Source organism: Microcaecilia unicolor, chromosome 6, assembly GCF_901765095.1.
Source record: "Microcaecilia unicolor chromosome 6, aMicUni1.1, whole genome shotgun sequence".
In the NCBI taxonomy this organism is placed as follows: domain Eukaryota; kingdom Metazoa; phylum Chordata; class Amphibia; order Gymnophiona; family Siphonopidae; genus Microcaecilia; species Microcaecilia unicolor.
The window spans coordinates 20,560,225-20,580,080 of record NC_044036.1 but is presented as its reverse complement, the minus strand read 5'-3'; the positions used below and the strand labels follow the sequence as shown (position 1 = coordinate 20,580,080).

The following is a 19,856-nucleotide window of genomic DNA, read 5'->3' as shown; positions in this document are numbered from 1 at the left end:
ATGGATCCATTCCTCATGTCTTATTGAACTCGACATATAATTTTCCTCGAGTTCAGCCACCCATCTATTTATCTCAGCTGACTTTGTACAACCCCTCTTGTCCCTGTCTATATATTTGAGGTGCACTTGGCCCCCATGGATACATCGTAAGATTTTTCATTGTATGAACAGCATTGATATCATATCTATGTTACTTGAATGTTCTTCCGTTATCATAGTATTGTTTGTATTGTATTGACATTTATCATATTTTTGTTATATGATTGTTCTACAGCACTGTTATCTTTCTGATAGGGTTTCATTAGTGCTATTACTAGGTTTCAATTTTCTGTTTCCATTAATTGTATTTATGCATATATTATAAGTTTTACTTTATTTTTATTTTATTTTTATTTGCATTTAAACTTCACATTCATCTGTTAATCATAAATGTAGGATATTTTAGAAAAAAAAATATCACAAATCTTACATAAGTAATCTACTATAATAAAGCTCACCCTCAACGTTCTGAAGACAACGTTCTGAAGTCACTCACTGAAGGGTTCATGGATTCATGGTGGTGAAGCCACAACACTGACCATGTCTCTCTGCCCCGCCCTCGCATGACGGACCAATCAGAAAAAACACTCTCAACATTCTGAAACACAAAGGACCATCACAACACCGTTCCCAGGCAACACTAGGCAACGTAAGACGGACCAATCAGAAGAAACTACGTGACAATAAGGGAGGAGCATTCCCCAGCAGAATGGCTCATTATTTGTGCAGCACAGAGAGCACAGAACCACCGCTGGAACGAGAGAAGAATATTCCTGCTGTGGGTATGTGCAAAGATAGACCGGGGGGGGGGGGGGGGTGGAATTTTTAAATGCCTAATGCCAGTACTGAAGAGTGCCAGAGGGCCTATAGCACAGACTATATTTGGGATCGCTTGACATGGAGTCAGAGGAGCCGGAAAACAACATGCCCGTCACCATCTGGGACGTGGGCGAACAGGACAAGCTGCGGCCCAGCTGGAAGGATTACCCGCGACCCAGCCACATGCTAGCGCCCGTTTCATTGGTTTCGGAAACGGGCCTTTTTTTACTAGTTTTACATAATATTTAGACCACAACTTAGGGGCAAGGTACAAGGAAAAAATTAATATTTAGCAAAATTAACAAAAATAGAATAGAAACATGTAGTAACCCACAGCCAGACTTTCTCAGCACAGTCTCTCTCTATTGGGCATTCTGGATCGATCTTTCATTTTCTTTGGAAATTAAAAAGTCCCTCATTTTCTTAGGTTCCATAAACATATACATTTTACTTTAAACTGGACCCAGTGTATATCGCCATGGGCGAATCTCTTCATAAAGGTGGTTAATAAATCCCAATAAATACACATACTGTAATAACAAAGTGAACGTAACAGTTGCAGAAACATGCAGAAAATAGAAATGATACCAAAAGAAATTATTCAAGCAGATCCCAAGGCAAATTGTACAGGGAATAAGGGAAGAATGTTAGTACAGTTCAAGTACCGCCTAGTAGGTTCTGGAGAGAAGCTTATCTGAGGATATGTAGAGCACAAGAGAGAAGCAGAATGGTTATCCAGGATAAAGGAGGCCATAAAAAAGGCAAACAGCTAAAGAATTGGAAACTGGACTGAGAACAGCACTAAAGATCCTTCCCAATGGAGCACTTTCATTTTTGGCTCAAACACATTACACTCCACCAAGGTCTAACAAACTGCAAAAAACAATTATTCAGACAGTCAGAGTTCACACCACATCGGGCAGATATCAGAGGGGGACCAAATTCCCTGGGCTTGGGCCTCCAAGGGGGGCCGGCGCCAGGGTCTCTCTCCTTCTCTTGCTCCCAGGCCGCCGGCGCTGCAGTCCCCGGTCTCACCCCGCCCGCCCTCGGCTCCATCGACAGCCCCCCTCCGTCCACCATCGGGCCCCCCTGCATTCAAATCGGCAGCGCCTCACCTCCATGTGAAAGCGGCAGATTGCCTCCCTTCGGGCTTTCTCCCTCACTGTGTCCCGCCCTCATCTGATGTAACTTCCTGTTACTAAGGAATGCTCACGTTTTTAGCACGCGCTAAAATTGTGGGCACGCTAAATGTTAGAGACGCTGATGCATTCCTATGGGCGTCTCTAACGTTTAGCCGCGCCCACACTTTTAGCGTGCGCTAAAAACGTGAGCGTGCCTTAGTAAAAGATTTCCTAAGTAATTTATTAATTTATTTATGACATTTGTATCTCACATTATCTCAAATAAAAATTCAAGTTCAATGTGAAAAAGTAACAAATGTGGAACTGAAAAACCATTCTGATTACATATAACAAGTTAAGTAGCAATGTAACTACAAATTTCTAGTATCATATAATCTAGAACATATCACATGTTTATAATAATAATACAGAAGAATAGAGTATAAATACAGACATAGTTGCAGATTAAGCAGGTATAATTTTTGAAGGGTAACTAATTCAATTGTTGGTGATCAGATGGGTTTTGAACAGTTTTCAAAATGAAAGATAATCTTCAATTTCCCGGAGTTGCTTGGGTAAAGCGTTTCATTCAGTTGTCCTTTGGTATGAAAATCCAGCATTATGGATAGTTTTATATTTGATTTTATTGCAGTTAGGGAAGTGTAGAATTAAGAAGTCTCTGGAGGATTTTTTTTTTCACATTACGTGTAGGCAGTTCTGTAAGATTCTGCATGTAGGATGGGGATGCACCATAAATTATTTGGTGAATAAATGCACATCAGTGGCGTTCCTAGCCTGTTCACCACCCAGGGTGGGTCACCGCTATGCCCCCCCCCCAGAGTGCCCCCCCCCGAAGTGTATCCCACCCCCCATCACATCACCCCCTGAACCGCATCACCAGACCTTTCCTCCCAGCAAGGGGGTGTGCGGAGGAGGTGTGCAGCTGTCAGCTCTGCCGGACCCCTGCCCCAGAACAGGAAGTAACGTTAAAGGAGGCAAGGGACCGGCAGAGCCGACAGCCGCCTGACTGCTCCTAGTACCCCCTTGCTGCCTGCACCTGGGGTGGACTGCCCCCACTGCCCCATGTAAGCCGCATTGAGCCTGCCATGAGTGGGAAAGCGCGGGGTACAAATGTAACAAAAAATAAATAAAATAAAAAAATAAATACACATAACTTGAAAGTAATATGTGAATATATGGGTAACCAATGTAGTTTATCGGGTAATCAATGTAGTTTATTGGTAACCAATGTAGTTATCGGCAAACAAGCAAAAACATAAAATGTCAAGTTTTTTTCTGCCAGTTTTCATTTATTAGTGACATGCAATGACATGGGATATGTTGTTGGTATTTCCTACGTCATTCAAAATGACAACCCATTTCTAGTAAGGCAGTCATATTAAAGTCATATTCAAAGTCGTTAAATCGCGGGAGGATTGTGAAAAATTACAAGAGGACCCTACGAGACTGGGAGACTGGGCGGCTAAATGGCAGATGATGTTTAATGTGAGCAAGTGCAAAGTGATGCATGTGGGAAAGAGGAACCCGAATTATAGCTACGTCATGCAAGGTTCCACGTTAGGAGTCAGGGACCAAGAAAGGGATCTAGGAGTCGTCGTTGATGATACGTTGAAACCTACAACTCAGTGTGCTGCTGCGGCTAAGAAAGCAAATTGAATGTTAGGTATTATTAAGAAAGGAATGGAAAACAAATATGAGGATGTTATAATGCCTTTGTATCGCTCCATGGTGCGACCGCACCTCAAATATTGTGTTCGATTCTGGTCACTGCATCTCAAAAAAGATATAGTAGAATTAGAAAAGGTACAGAGAAGGGCGACGAAAATGATAAAGGGGATGAGACAACTTCCCTATGAGGAAAGGCTAAAGTGGCTAGGGCTCTTCAGCTTGGAGAAAAGACGGCTGAGGGGAGATATGATAGAGGTCTGTAAAACAATGAATGGAGTGGAACGGATAGACGTGAATCGCTTGTTTACTCTTTCCAAAAATACTAGGACTAGGGGGCATGCGATGAAGCTACAATGTAGTAAATTTAAAATGAATCGGAGAAAATGTTTCTTCATGCAATGTTTAATTAAACTCTGGGATTCGTTGCTGGAGAATGTGGTAAAGGCGGTTAGCTTAGCGGAGTTTAAAAAAGGTTTGGATGGCTTCCTAAAGAAAAAGTCGATAGACCATTATTAAATGGACTTGGGGGAAAATCCACTATTTCTGGGATAAGCAGTATAAAATGTTTTGTACTTGTTTGCCAGGTATTTGTGACCTGGATTGGCCACTGTTGAAAACAGGATGCTGGGCTTGATGGATCTTTGGTCTTTCCTAGTATGGCAATACTTATGTACTTATGTACCTCGCCAACAGCACAACGAACTTGTTTTAGACTACAACATGCGTGGGATAAACATAAAGGAATCCTGCTCAGAAGGAAGGGATCCCCAGAAGCTTAGCCGGTGGTGGGAGGCAGGGCTGGTGGTTGGGAGGCGGGGATAGTGCTGGGCAGAATTATACAGTCTGTGCCAGAACCGGTGGTGGGAGGCAGGGCTGGTGGTTGGGAGGCGGGGATAGTGCTGGGTAGACTTATACGGTCTGTGCCCTGAAAAAGACAGGTACAAATCAAGGTAAGGTATACACAAAAAATGGCACATGTGAGTTTATGTTGTTGGGCAGACTGGATGGACCGTGCAGGTCTTTTTCTGCCGTCATCTACTATGTTACTATGTAACAGAGGCAAAGCAGGGCCATAAACAAGTCAGGTTTTCGGGATCTCCCTAATGAATATGCACACTGCCTGAATTGTGTGTAGATCTACAGTATCTCATGCAGGGCCAGACCAAGGCAAGATGTTGCTTGCATGCCAAGCTTCCCCCCCCCCCCCCAGGCCGAGATGCCACCCCCATGGGTGTTTTACCTGGTCATGGTGATGTGCAAACCTGGAAGCAGCAGTAATTCCCCTACGCTGCCCTGCTGCTACCGGCACCCGCCTTCCTTTTACTGCGGCTGCCTGAGCGAAACAGGTAATAAGCCGGTAAAGTGCTGTGAGAAGCCGCCCCCCTTAATGCTGCTCCTAAAGAGCGCCGCCTGAGGCTGCCCCTGATCTCATGCCTATTTTTTTTGTTACATTTGTACCCTGCGCTTTCCCACTCATGGCAGGCTCAATGCGGCTTACATGGGGCAATGGAGGGTTAAGTGACTTGCCCAGAGTCACAAGGAGCTGCCTGTGCCTGAAGTGGGAATCGAACTTAGTTGCTCAGTTCCCCGCACATTCCATGTAGAAGTCGGCCCTTGCAGATCACCAATGTGGCCGCGCAGGCTTCTACATGGAATGTTGCTAGTGGAATAGCAACATTCCATGTAGAATCTCCAATAGTAGCAACATTCCATGTAGAATCTCCAATAGTATCTATTTTATTTTTGTTACATTTGTACCCTGCGCTTTCCCACTCATGGCAGGCTCAATGCGGCTTACGTGGGGCAATGGAGGGTTAAGTGACTTGCCCAGAGTCACAAGGAGCTGCATGTGCTGGGAATCGAACTCAGTTCCTCAGTTCCCCAGGACCAAAGTCCACCACCCTAACCACTAGGCCACTCCTCCACTACGTATTTGTGAGGTATCCTGAAAATTCAATCAGTTTGTAGCCCTCAAGGATCAGAGTTTTCTCCCCCTCGGTCAACAGCATGTAGCATGATTTTTCAAACTCTTCTCAGTTAATTTCATGAACATAAACTTTCAAAGTGATCTTTATGAACATCGGCAAAGAAATGAAATTGTCAAGGTTCTTGAAACTCTGTTCCCTGGCGAATTGATCTGCCACTGTGATGAAGGAGAAAATGCCGCATCACAGCAAGGAAGGCGACTGCAGAATAATGCAGGTTAACACCTCGGAGGGCCAAGAATTGTTCTTCTGAGGACATCTAGTGGCATGCCGAAAAAAACAAATTAGTGGAACAGTGTTTCAAAAGCTTTGCTGCTTGCAGAGAACGTTTGCTGATTGCGGCCTCTGTATAGGAAGAGCTGCGGATGAAAATAGGGAAAATAGCAACTGCCATACATAATGGTCCCCTGATGAGAGCATTATTGGACTGTACGGCGAAGGAGCTCAGGGAATGAGGAAAGAGAAAATGAACGATGAGTGCCACATCTAAGAACAGAGATACGATAGTAACATAGTAGATGACGGCAGAAAAAGACCTGCACGGTCCATCCAGTCTGCCCAACAAGACAAACAAATGTGTAAACCTTACCTTGATTTGTATCTACCTTATTCAGGGCACAGACCGTACAAGTCTGCCCAGCAGTACTTCCCGTCTCCCATCACCGGCTCTGGCACAGACCGTATAAGTCTGCCTTCCACTATCCTCGCCTCCCAACCACCAACCCCTCTTCCCCCCACCTGCTCCGCCACCCAATTTCAGCTAAGCTTCTGAGGATCCATTCCTTCCGCACAGGATTCCTTTATGGATATCCCACGCCTGTTTGAATTCCGTTACCGTTTTCATCTCCACCACCTCCCGCGGGAGGGCATTCCAAGCATCCACCACCCTCTCCGTGAAAAAATACTTCCTGACATCTTTTTTGAGTCTGCCCCCCTTCAATCTCATTTCATGTCCTCTCGTTCTACCGCCTTCCCCTCTCCGGAAAAGGTTCGTTTGCGGATTAATACCTTTCAAGTATTTGAACGTCTGTATCATATCACCCCTGTTCCTCCTTTCCTCCAGGGTAGACATGTTCAGGTCAGCAAGTCTCTGCTCATACGTCTTGGAACGCAAATCCCATACCATTCTCGTAGCTTTTCTTTGCACCGCTTCCATTTTTTTAACATCCTTCGCAAGGTACGGCCTCCAAAACTGAACACAACACTCCAGGTGAGGCCTCACCAACGACTAAGAACAGAGATACACAGAAGCATAGAGCATGATAGATGCTAAGAATGATTAGGCCCATTCAGTGTCCAATTTAATATCTGTTGGATTGTCGTAGGCTCACAGTTATATTTATTATTTATTGATTAGATTTGTAAGTCACACTGAGTCGTTGATCTTTTTGTCTTTCCACCCACATTTTTGCATGTAGGGATTATCTCTGTTTCCTACTTGGCGTTCTTGATTTCTTTGCCACTGGAAAGCTTCAACATATCCAGCACCTTTTTCCGTGAACACTTTTTTTTTCTCCTAAAAGAAACTGTAGCAGCGTACGCGAGGGCAGACCTGGAGCCTTGATAAACGCAGTCGCACCGAGAGATTAAATGCGAAGCAAAACACAGAGGAATCCCGTTTAGGAGGAATGGTTCCACGGAATCTTAGCGCAGAACGGGTGGCGACGCCGGTAATTGGGAAACAAAACGGGAGCTGGGCAGACCTCTATGGTCTACGCCCTGATCGTGACTGAATAGATAGGGCTGGGCTGGAGTGTAAATTCTAAGGGGCTTCGACGTTAGCTTCAGAACTTTTAGTACAAGAAGAGTGCTGGGCAGACTTCTACGGTCTGTGCCCTGAAAAATGGCAAGGAAAAATCAAACTTGGGTATACATATAAATTGAGTTTATCTTGTTGGGCAGACTGGATGGACTGTAGAGGTCTTTATCTGCTATCATTTACTATGTTACTCTTTGGGGTTCTACATGGAATGTTGCTACTAATTGGGATTCCGGAATCTTGTAACTCTTTAAGATTCCAGAATCTTCAGAACTTTTAGTACAAGAACAATGCTGGGCAGATTTCTACGGTCTGTGCCCTGAGAATGGCAGGGACAAATCAAATTCGGGTATACGTATAAAGTATCGCATACCATGTAAAATGAGTTCATCTTGTTGGGCAGACTTTATGGACTGTTCAGGTCTTTATGTGCCGTCATTTGCTATGTTACTATGTAAACAGCCAGGAGCACTTTTCTCGAGCTGGCTGATGCCAAGTCCAGCTGACTGTGCAGTGGCGATCTTAGGTCGGCTGCCACCCGGGGTGGACTGCCGCTGCGCACCCCCCCCCCGGGTTCAGCGGCGTCCGTCCCCCCAGGGTGCAGCACGACACCCCCCCCCCCCCCACGCAATGACAACCCCCTCCCTGGTGCATCAAGCCCCCCCCCCCCCCTCCGGGTGCATTCTTGGCTGCTGGAGGGTGCAAAGAGCAGGAAGTAACCTGTTCCGGGGCAGAGGGAGCAGGGAACCAGCGGAGCCGACAGGCGCGCGGCTGCTCTCTGCACCCTCCAGCAGCGTGCACCCGGGGCGGACCGCCCCCACCACCCCACCCTTGCTACGCCACTGCATGCGTGAAAACTAAACATGTGCAGAGGAGCTGCTGTTGGTGTCAGCTCGAGGCAAGTGGTGCCAGCTGCCGTTTGGAAGAGCACCGACTGCCTGAGGAGGAGAAAATCTTCAGCTGGCGGGGTTTGAGGATCTCTGCCAGCCATAGCAAGAGTGCCACAATTCTGGGTGGGCCTGAGTCCAAATAGGGTGGGCTCCGGCCCACCCAGGCCCACTCATGGCTACACCACTGGCTCTGTGGCTCTGAGGAAGTACAGTTAAGGGGGAGCGATCGTTTCCTATAGACTCCCTCATAGAAACATGACGGTAGATAAAGACCATATAACCTATCCAGTCTTCCCATCCTTGCTATCTACTATCCTTTCCTCTCCCTTAGACATCCTATGTCCACCACCCTTTCCATAAAGAAATATTTCTTAGATTAGTTTGTCCTCTTTCACCTTCATCCTATGTCCCCCTCATTCCACAGCTTTCTGTGCATTTATGACACAGAGGCCCAGATGCACTAAACTTGAACGACCCTTGAACGAAGAAATTTTCAACCGTAGCATGCATTAAAGGCCATTTTCCGACGACGCTAGCAGCTAACGAAAACGGAATGCAAACGAGTCACTTACGATTGCAATGTGGACAATTCGGGATGTTGCACTAACCATACCGACGATTGCACCGAATCATTTACCGTGAAATATTTAACGTGAGGTCAGAGCTGTCGTTAAGGCCTGTGCTGTCGTACAGACACTGCTCCCCGCTTCCCCCTGCATAAAAAAAGAAAATCAAACCAAAAAGCAAAAAAGGATGGGCAAAGGCGCTCGTCAGGAGCGTCCTGTACGGACGGCCTTCCCCCCCCCCCGCCCGAGGTCGCCGCTGTTCCCCGCTTCCCCCTGTATTAAATCAAAAATCAAAAGTTTAGCAGCCCCGGCCCCCCTTCCCTTCCTCTCTCTCTCTTTCTCCTTCTCCCACAGCTCCGCCTCCCGCCATCCTCCGCCCCGTGCCCCGCCCCCAAGCTGTCGGAGGGGGTCCGGGGGGGGAGCGGCGGCGATGACCTCATGGAGGCGGGGCATGGGGGCGGAGGGTGGCGGGAGGCGGAGCTGTGGGAGAAGGAAAAAGAGAGAGAGAGGAACTGCTAAACTTTTGATTTTCATTTTGATTTTTTATTTAATACAGGGGGAAGCGGGGAGCAGCGGCGACCTCGGGCGGGGGGGGGGGGGCGTCCATACAGGACGCTCCTGACGAGCGCCTTTGCCCCTTTTATTTTCAACGTGTTTGTGTTTTGTTTGTTTTGACGTTTGTGGCATACACAGAGCAGCCAGCATAACGCTTGGCTGCTCTGCGCATGCTTTAGGGGCCGATTAATGATGGGGATTACACCAGTTTGATGCAATGTACTTTACAATACCGCACCGAACGTGTGCGGCTTGTTTTTTTGGTGCATTCTTTGTTTTTTAAAATTCGTTAAGGACTTTTACGTTTTAGATTGGTTGATGCATCTGGGCCAGAGTTATTTAAGGAGCCCTTTTAAAGTGTGGTAAAATCTGGGCTTCACGAGTTTTAATGCAGGACTTTCTGTGCGCTAAGCCTAGATTTAACGTAGCATTTATGCGGTATTTTCCCTTAAATATTTTATTGCAGGTCATGTGCTAATGTCATTAGTGTGTGAGAGCATTTATCGCATCCTAGGTGTTCCTGCATTAACTCTGCATTATCGAGTTAGCTTGTGTTAATCATAATGCACTGGCTCGTTAATGTAGGAATACCCATGCTCCGCCCATGATGCACCCCCTCTGAAAAATATTGTAGCTCATTTTGATCATTTCCCTCCTAAATCTGTTACCTTAAAGGTGCAGAGGCCCATGGTTTGACAGTAACTTAAATGCCACAAAACCTCAAACCTTTCCACTTTTAATGGGGTGGACTCAAGAGTGAGTGGAAGCGAACCAGTATGTCTAATAACAGGATGATCGGCCCATTATGAGATGGACCATCCAATGATAGGTCAATCTGCTCCTAGGCGATTGTGTTACATTTGCTCTTGGAGTATGGTGGGTGGGGGAGCGGGAGAAAGGATGCGGGCTGTGTGTGGATGACAGTTGCTCTGGAAGAATGTGCATGCGTGTTTTATGTATGTATATGTGTTCATTGCTCTCTCCTGGGTACACTCTCTCACATACTGCTGTGCTCAGTCTCCTGCACCTTACCCACTCCTCCCTCTTCATGCCCCACCCAGCCACCAGGGCCACAGAGAGGGGGGGGCAGGGGGGACAAAATTCCCTGGGCCCGGGCCTCCAAGGGGGGCCCGGTGCCGGGCTCAGGCCGCCGGCGCTGCTGTCCCCGGTCTCACCTGCCTGCCTCCTCGGCTCCAGGCCCCCTGCATTTGAAGCGGCAGTCACAGATCGCCTCCCTTCGGGCCTTCCCTCCCTGTGTCCCACCCTCACAGAAACCGGAAATTACATAAGACGAGGGTGGGACACAGGTAGGGAATGCCCGAAGGGAGGCGATCTGCCAGGGGCGTAGCCAGACTTCGGTGGGAGGGGGGTCCAGAGCCCGGGGTGAGGGGGCACATTTTAGCCCCCCCCCCCCTGGCGCCACCGAACCCCCCCGGCGCCATTGCCAACATCCCCCGCCGCCGCCAGCACCACCAACAACAACTTTGACCCCCCCCCCCCCGCCGATGACCCTCTTGATCCCCCCCGCCCGCCTGCCATCGCCTACCTTTGCTGGCGGGGGACCCCAACTCCCGCCATCCGAGGTCCTCTTCTTCCTTCGTTCTGTTTCTGAGTCTGACGTCCTGCGGGGGGCGGAGGCGGGGCGGCCTTGCCCCGGGCCCGGCCTAGTCTCTCGGCGGCCCTGCCAGCCACACTCCTCTCCCTCTATCAGCGATCATTCTTCCCCTGCCCTACCTTCACTTTCTTTCCGCTCTTCCCCCCTGTCACCTGGTAGAAGCCCAGGACCCTGAGGTGAATTGTGGGAGTGGGCAGCAGAGGCTAAAGAAGGACTGTGGGTGCATAGCCATCAGCTCCGCCATGTCGTTGGCTGGTACTGCAGTCAGAGCAACCCCACCAACTCCACTGCTTCAGCTGCTTGTGTGCTTATGTTCTGGCTTTCTTTGCCTGCCTGGTAGTCCCCGCTCGTGACACCAATATCACAGACACCTGGACGGAAAAAAAATCACCATCGCTTTCATTGTCCCAGAGAACTTCACTGAGTGGAGGAGTGGTTAGGGTGGTAGACCCTGGTCCTGAGGACCTCAGTTCGAGTCCCACTTCAGGCACAGGCAGCTCCTTGTGACTCTGGGCAAGTCACTTAACCCTCCATTGCCCCAGGTGAGCTGCATTGAGCCTGCCCTGAGTGGGAAAGAGTGGGGTACAAATGTAACAAAAATAAAATAGATACTATTGGAGATTCTACACGGAATGTTGCTACTATTGGAGATTCTACATGGAATGTTGCTATTCCACTAGCAACATTCCATGTAGAAGGCTGCGCAGGCTTCTGTTTCTGTGAGTCTGACGTCCTGCACGTATGTGCAGGACGTCAGACTCACAGAAACAGAAGCCTGCGTGGCCACATTGGTGATCTGCAAGGGCCGACTTCTAGTGGAATAGCAACATTCCATGTAGAATCTCAAATAGTAGCAACAGTGGAGGAGTGGCCTAGTGGTTAGGGTGGTGGACTTTGGTCCTGAGGAACTGAGTTTGATTCCCACTTCAGGCACAGGCAGCTCCTTGTGACTCTGGGCAAGTCACTTAACCCTCCATTGCCCCATGTAAGCTGCATTGAGCCTGCCATGAGTGGGAAAGAGTGGGGTACAAATGTAACAAAAATAAAATAGATACTATTGAAGATTCTACATGGAATGTTGCTACTATTGGAGATTCTACATGGAATGTTGCTACTATTGGAGATTCTACATGGAATGTTGCTATTCCACTAGCAACATTCCATGTAGAAGGCTGCGCAGGCTTCTGTTTCTGTGAGTCTGACGTCCTGCACGTACGTGCAGGACGTCAGACTCACAGAAGCAGAAGCCTGCGCGGCCACATTGGTGATCTGCAAGGGCCGACTTCTACAAGAAATGTTGCTAGTGGAATAGCAACATTCCATGTAGAATCTCCAATAGTAGCAACAGTAGAGGAGTGGCCTAGTGGTTAGGGTGGTGGACTTTGGCCCTGGGGAACTGAGTTTGATTCCCACTTCAGGCACAGGCAGCTCCTTGTGACTCTGGGCAAGTCACTTAACCCTCCATTGCCCCAAGTAAGCCGCATTGAGCCTGCCACAAGTGGGAAAGCGCAGGGGGGGGGGGGGGGGGGTACAAATGTAACAAAAATAAATAAAAAGGGAAAAACAAAAAAATGTTTCTTCCCCCAGTACCCTTTAGTGTCCTCTGTTCCCATATGGCTTATTACGGGAACATCGGACACTAAAGGGTTAATTGGAACTTATATAGTTACTCACTTAATAAGAACATTTTGGGAAATTCATTTTTGTCGCTTCAGTTCCTGTCTAGGGTGCCTGAAAATAGTAAAAAAAAAAAAGAAAAATTCCTTATATCCCTGGCTTTAACAACTATTCCTACTTCTGTTTGTTTACAGATTATAACGGAATCTTCTACGAGTGACCTTCATGCTTCCTCTGATAGCTTTGCTGAGCAGTTGATCTCCAAGCCAGCTGGCAGGCAGTTTCGTTCTGCTGGGCTCTTAATGACCCATCCCAGGCCCTCATCTGTGCTGAAGAGCTCCCAAAGCCCTATTCTAAATCGATCCTCTCTGAGGGAAAGGTAAGGCTGGCTCATTTGCATTTCCTCATAAAAGTTTGGATCACTTTTATCTATAGAGAAAAAAATTTTATGCCAGGCTGCCTAAGCTATGCAGCAGAAATGGGCATAAGCTCCGCCAATTGTATAAGACAAATTATTCCAATATTTGTCTTTCTAAAATTTCTGCACAGGAAGTACACACACACACACACACACACTCACACCTGCTCTTGGGCATGAACAAATTCGCCATTTTAGGTTGCGTGATTTTGTGCATATTAAAAAAAAAACATGTAATTAGATGCATAAGGGCAAACCCTGTCCAAAACCTCCATTTGGAAATGCCACCAAACTATAAGTGTGTGTAAATTAATGCATACTCAGGTTATCTCAAAAAAGATAAGGTGCAGAGAAGGGCGACAAAAATGATAAAAGGGATGGGACGACTTCCCTATGAGGAAAGGCTAAAGCGGCTAGGGCTCTTCAGCTTGGAGAAAAGGCGGCCGAGGGGAGATAGAGGTCTATAAAATAATGAGTGGAGTTGAACGGGTAGATGTGAAGCGTTTGTTCACGCTTTCCAAAAATACTAGGACTAGGGGGCATGCGATGAAGCTACAATGTAGTAAATTTAAAACGAATCGGAGAAAGTTTTTCTTCACTCAACGTGTAATTAAACTCTGGAATTCGTTGCCAGAGAATGTGGTAAAGGCGGTTAGCTTAGCGGAGTTTAAAAAAGGTTTGGACCGTTTCCTAAAGGAAAAGTCCATAGACCGTTATTAAATGGACTTGGGGAAAATCCACTATTTCTGGGATAAGCAGTACAAAATGTTTTGTACATTTTTGGGATCTTGCCGGGTATTTGTGAGCTGGATTGGCCACTGTTGGAAACAGGATGCTGGGCTTGATGGACCTTTGGTCTTTCCTAGTATGGCAATACTTATGTACTTACGTATGTCTTTTATAAAAATAGATTTCTGCACATGTGGAATTAAATTTTATTACCAGATGCCTAGTTTAAGGCAGCAAAGACATATTTTATAATGATCACTTATACCTGCATTAGGGCTGGCGTAAATGCTCATATCTAGATGGAAGCAAGAATATGCATAAATTATAGAATTATACAATTTGCATGTCTAAGTGTATACTCCGCCTGTACTCTATCCAAACTCCGCCCATGTCCATATACCCACAGTGAAAGTATGTGCCATGCAAACAGGCAGTGGCGTACCAAGGGCAGGGCGGTGGGGGCGGTCCGCCCCGGGTGTCAGTGGGTGTGGGGGGTGCTCCGCTCCTGCTGCTCTTCTCCTGCCACCACCCTGCCTTTAAAGAAAAATTGGTGAAGCAGCGTCGCAGGCAGCGCCTCGCGTCTGCCCTGCTGCTTGTAAAAGAAGCAAATCTCCTTTTCCTCATCTTATCGTCGGGCCTTCCCTCATTATGTCCCGCCCTTGCGGAAATAGGAAGTTACCTCAGAAGAGGGCGGGACACAGTGACGGAAGGCCCGACGAAGACGAGAAGAAGGAGATTTGCTTCTTTTACAAGCAGGGCAGACGCGAGGCACTGCCTGCAACGCTGCTTCACCGATTTTTCTTTAAAGGCAGGGCGGTGGCAGGAGAAGAGCAGCGGAGCTGGTGGTCGGATCGGGTCGGTGGGGTGTCAGATGGGAGAAGGTGGGGGTCTTAGAGGGGAGAAGGGGACTGGGGTGGGGGATCTCATAGGGGAGAAGGGGAGGGGGTGTTCAGAGGGGAGAAGAGGGCTGGAACTGGGGTCTGAGAAGGGGCCATGCAAGAAAATGGGGGCCATGCCTGGGGCTTTGTGGGAAAATGGGGCTGGGGCTGAAAAGGGGGTCCCTAGTGCAAGGCATGTGGATGAAGAGCTGGAACTGGGGGCTGAAAAGAAGGGTAGGTGTGATAAGGGGGCTAGTACTGGAAATGGGGGCTGAAACTGGGGGACTGGGGGCTGATACTGGGGGACTGGGGGCCGAAAAGGAGACAGGGAGAAGTGGCTGGGGCTGAAGCTTGGGACTGGTGAGAGAAAAGGGCTGGGACTGGTAGGATAGTGGAGCTGAAACTGGGGGCTGAAAAGGGGGGCATGTGGGAGATGTGGGCTGGGGCTAGAACTAGGGGCAGGTGGGATAAGGGGGCTGGAACTGGGGGCTGAAAAAAGGGGCAGAGAGAGAGAGAGAGAGAGAGAGAGAGAGGGGACAGATCCTGGATGGAAGGGGGAGCGAGAGGGAGGGCAGGCCCTGGATAGATGGGAGAGGGAGGGTAAATGGTGGATTGAAGGGGCAGAGAGAAAGGGCAGACAGTGGATGGAAGGGATAGAAAGGGCAGTGAATGGAAGGGGGGAGAGAGAGAGGGCAGACAGGGGCAGAGATAGAGGGCAGATGTGCATGGAAGGGGCAGGGAGAGAGGGCAGACATTGGATGGCGGGGACAGCAGAGAGGGCAGACACTGGATGGCAGAGAGAGAACAAAGACAGATGCTGGATGGAAGGAAGACAGTGAAAAGAAGATGAGGAAAGCAGAAACCAGAGACAAACTGTAAATAAAATATATATTTTTATTTTTTTGCTTTAGAATAAAGTAGTATTGTAGCTGTGTTAATAAATGTTTATAATAGAACATGTAAATGAGGTAATCTTTTTATTGGACTAATTTTAATACATTTTGACTAACCTTTGGAGAACAAAACCCCCTTCCTCAGGTCAGGATAGGATACTGTAACAGCACTATACTGTATTGACCTGAGGAAGAAGGTTTTGGCCTTTGACAGCTAAATGTATTAGTCCAATAAAATGGTATTATTTTATTTTCTATATTTGTTTTATTTCTATTTGTTAATTTGTAAAGTGGTGATTGGTATTTGTTAGTTTTTTCAAATTTACATCTGCTGTCTTTATATTTTGCACAGTACTAGGGGGCATTTTCTGTTTCTGTGGTGTTGCATTGTATGCAGAGTCTGGCATCTTGGAGGTTCAGTTTAATTTTTGTCTACATAGAAAGTTTATGATTACTTGTTCTATAGTGGATTAGGGTGTATCTGTGTTTGTGAAAAAGACATGGCTTTCAGTTGGCATTGACTGTGCAGGATCGAGGATTTGTACTATTCTGTCTGGTTTCGTTTTACAATAGGTGAATTGATGTTCTAGTGCTCACTGTAGTGTTTAACATGCTTTCCTTTTCCTTGTGTGAATCGTAGAAATGACTGCTTATGGTATGGTAGAATTGCTCTATAGGTCCTGAGTGTTTTGTATTCTCGGCATGCCTAGTACTGGATTTGGGGGGGGGGGGGGGGGGTGTTAAAAAATGACCGGCCCCGGGTGTCAACTACCCTAGGTACGCCACTGCAAACAGGGCACATACTTTTACACTAGTCAATATTTAGGGGTGTAGTTATCATTGTGGGCTACATTATACTGCATTGCATTGCAGTAGTCTAGTTTTGATAGTATTAGCCGTTAAGCCCGTTAAAACGGGCGAGATTTCCAGCTACCCTCCTCGCCGCCACTCCCTCCCCCCTCCGTGCCGGGCCCCCTGCACTGACCTGACAGCACCTCTCACCTCCGTGTGAAAGCGCTGCAGGCAGCAACAGATCGCTCTGCTGCTGCCTGCAGCGCTTCCACACGGAGGTGAGAGGCGTTGTCAGGTCAGTGCAGGGGGCCCGATACAGAAGGGGGCGGGAGCGGCGGCGGGGATGGGGAGGGAGGGTGGAGGTTGGTGCGCGCGATGTTCGTTTCCAGGCTCCAGCGGCAGCGTCCGACAGTCCGACTCCGTTTCCCTCTCTGTTCCGCCCTCTGACGTCATCACGTCTTGACGCGAGGGCGGGACAGAGAGGGAAGTCTCTACTGCGCATTTGCAGGTGAGTCGGTCACTTGCCACTTACATGTTTGATTAACGATCGTACTATTATCCGGAATGGCCCCTCCACGCTACCTTTTCCGGGACCTGAGGCAAAGTTGAAATCCCCTTCTGCTCAGTTAAACCCCTTTGAATATCTCTTCCTTAGTGATATCCTGAATATTAAAGGGCCTCAGTTCATTCCTTTGCAGCAACTATTCATACATAAGGAGTCTGCTCCTGCTTTCCAATGTACAGTATTTTTCTGGTAACTAAAATAATAATTTAGAAAAAACTGCATTTTTAGAGGTGCTGAAGGAGTTTCTTGTCCTTACAAGTTAAAAAAAAAAGCCATCATTTATATTCAGTTACTGCTTTGAATAAAATTGACCATGAATTTCACAATGTGTTCCTACATGATCTGGTCTTAGACTTTTGCATACTAAGGGGGTCTTTTACTAAAGCTTAACTTGCGTTATCTGCATCAGGGCTCATTTTATCCCTATGGGCCCTGCTGCAGGTAACTCGAGCTAAGCTTTAGTAAAAGACCCCCTAAATGATTAGTTGATAGCAAACGGCAACAACATACTACTGTTACAATTCGACATGTCAAGCGCATTTGACATGGTTGATCATGGAATTTTATTACACATCCTCGAATACTTCGGAATCGGAGGCAACGTTCTCAAATGGTTCAAGGGGTTCCTAACCTCACGCTCATATCAAGTGACATCAAATTCGACTACATCAGCTACATGGACACCTGAATGCGGAGTTCCACAGGGATCCCCCCCTCTCACCGACCATATTCAACCTAATGATGACACCCTTGGCCAAATTACTATCGAATCTAAACCCACATATATACGCCGAAGATGTAACAATCGTCATCCCATTCAAACAAGATCTAAGAGAAATCTCCAATGAAATCAACCAAAGCCTACATATTATGAATTCCCGGGCAGATGCATTTCAGCTGAAACTAAATGCAGAAAAAACGCAATGCCTAGTACTCACCTCACAATACAATAAGAATAAATTTACCACCATCAACACACCTAAACTAAGTCTACCAGTTTCGGATACCCTAAAAATTATTGGAGTCACCATTGACCGACACCTAACACTTGAGAATCATGCGAAAAACATAACTAAAAAGATGTTTCATTCAATGTGGAAACTAAAAAGAGTCAGACCATTTTTTCCAAGGAGTGTCTTCCGCAACCTGGTACAATCATAGGTACTCAGTCATCTGGACTATTGTAACTCACTCTACGCCAGCTGCAAAGAACAAATACTTTAAAAACTCCAGACAGCCCAGAACACGGCAGCCAGACTAATATTCGGCAAATCAAAATACGAAAGCGCAAAACCCCTTCGCGAAAAACTACACTGGCTCCCACTCAAAGAACGCATCACGTTCAAACTCTGTACCTTGGTCTATAAAATCATCCATGGTGACGCCCCAGCCTACATGTCAGACCTAATAGAACTACCACCCAGGAACGCAAAAAAATCTTCTCGCACATTCCTCAATCTTCATCCCCCCAAGTGTAAAGGACTGAAATACAAATTAATGCACGCATCTACCTTTTCCTTTATGAGCACGCAGCTCTGGAACGCGCTGCCACGCAACCTGAAATCGGCCCATGAATTGACTAATTTCCGCAAACTATTGAAAACCTATCTCTTCGACAAGATATATCACAAAGATCAACACGTGTAACTGTACAATCTTTAATATATCCAGAAATGTTCTAAAATGTCTTTTGCTCTAACACTATCATGTATTTCACCACCATGTAACCCAAAACTGAGTTCGATTCCTGGCACAGGCAGCTCCTTGTGACTCTGGGCAAGTCACTTAACCCTCCATTGCCTGCCGCATTGAGCCTGCCATAAGCGGGAAAGCGCGGGGTACAAACGTAACAAAAAAAAAAAACCAACCTTCTCTAAAACCTAATGTATATTGTCTTCTATTTCCATCATCCATAATGAATTGTAAGCCACATTGAGCCTGCAAAGAGGTGGGATAATGTGGGATACAAATGCAATAAATAAATTAGTTCAGCTTTTGATAATACAAATACCAAAGTACTAAAATGTCTTAAGTTTTGCTTCCTGGTGTATCAAATATATATTTTTTTAATTCTTTATTTATCAATTTAGATATATTAAAACAAGCAAAAACAAACTTGTCAAGTAAATAACATCACTGTTCAGGTATATAAGGAAACAAATTAATATTCAAACATTACAGTATGTTAATTAATTAAAGTCCACTTTAGTGAGATTCAAAAATTACATCATGGATTCCAAAAGAATGCTCATAAAAGATATCTTCTCTTTATATATAGGGTTCTAAGTTAATTACTCCCTTGTCCTTTTGCAGCTAAGAATGAAGAAAGCTGTGCCGGCTCATAAAACACATATTTATTAGATTGATATTTAACTAGGCATTTGCACGGGTACTTTAGAAAAAACGTACCTCCTAACTGAATTACACCAGGCCTCATAAGTAAAAATCTCTGTCTACGTTTTTGAGTCTCCTTAGTCACATCAGGGAAGAGACTAACTTTTAAACCAAGGAAATTCTTATCCTTATTTTGGAAGAAAAGTCTCATCAGCCAGTGTTTATCTGGCGACAAGGCTACTGTGGCAATTAAAGTAGAAGCTTGGACTAATTCAGTATCTGAGGATTCCAATATCAATGAAATATCCAATTCTGACTTTTCTTGAGGCACCTGGCGTTTCAGGGGCAAGTAATATATTTGTGTAAATGGTGGAACCATTTCCTCTGAAGCGCCAAGTGTCTCAGTAATATACTTTCTAAGCATTTCCCTTGGTAAAACTCCAACTTTTTTTGGAAAATTTAAAAAGCGGATATTATTATTTCTGGTTACATTTCCAAGAATTCAGTACGTCTCCTCAAGGAAATTAAATCCTTAATCATAGTCTCTTGGTTTAAATGAACCTCTTTCACTTGTTTTTCCAATTCTTCTTGA

General features: G+C 46.3%; 1 protein-coding gene across 2 annotated transcripts in view; it reads left to right on the top strand.

Annotated features, from left to right (window-relative positions):
* SPATA6 (spermatogenesis associated 6) overlaps positions 1-19,856 on the top strand; it is a 121,406-nt gene that overhangs the window by 63,521 nt on the left and 38,029 nt on the right. For both annotated transcript variants that reach the window (XM_030206967.1, XM_030206968.1), the window contains one exon: positions 12,850-13,034. In XM_030206967.1, coding sequence (XP_030062827.1) covers positions 12,850-13,034 — 185 coding nt within the window. The remainder of the gene's footprint in view (positions 1-12,849; positions 13,035-19,856) is intronic.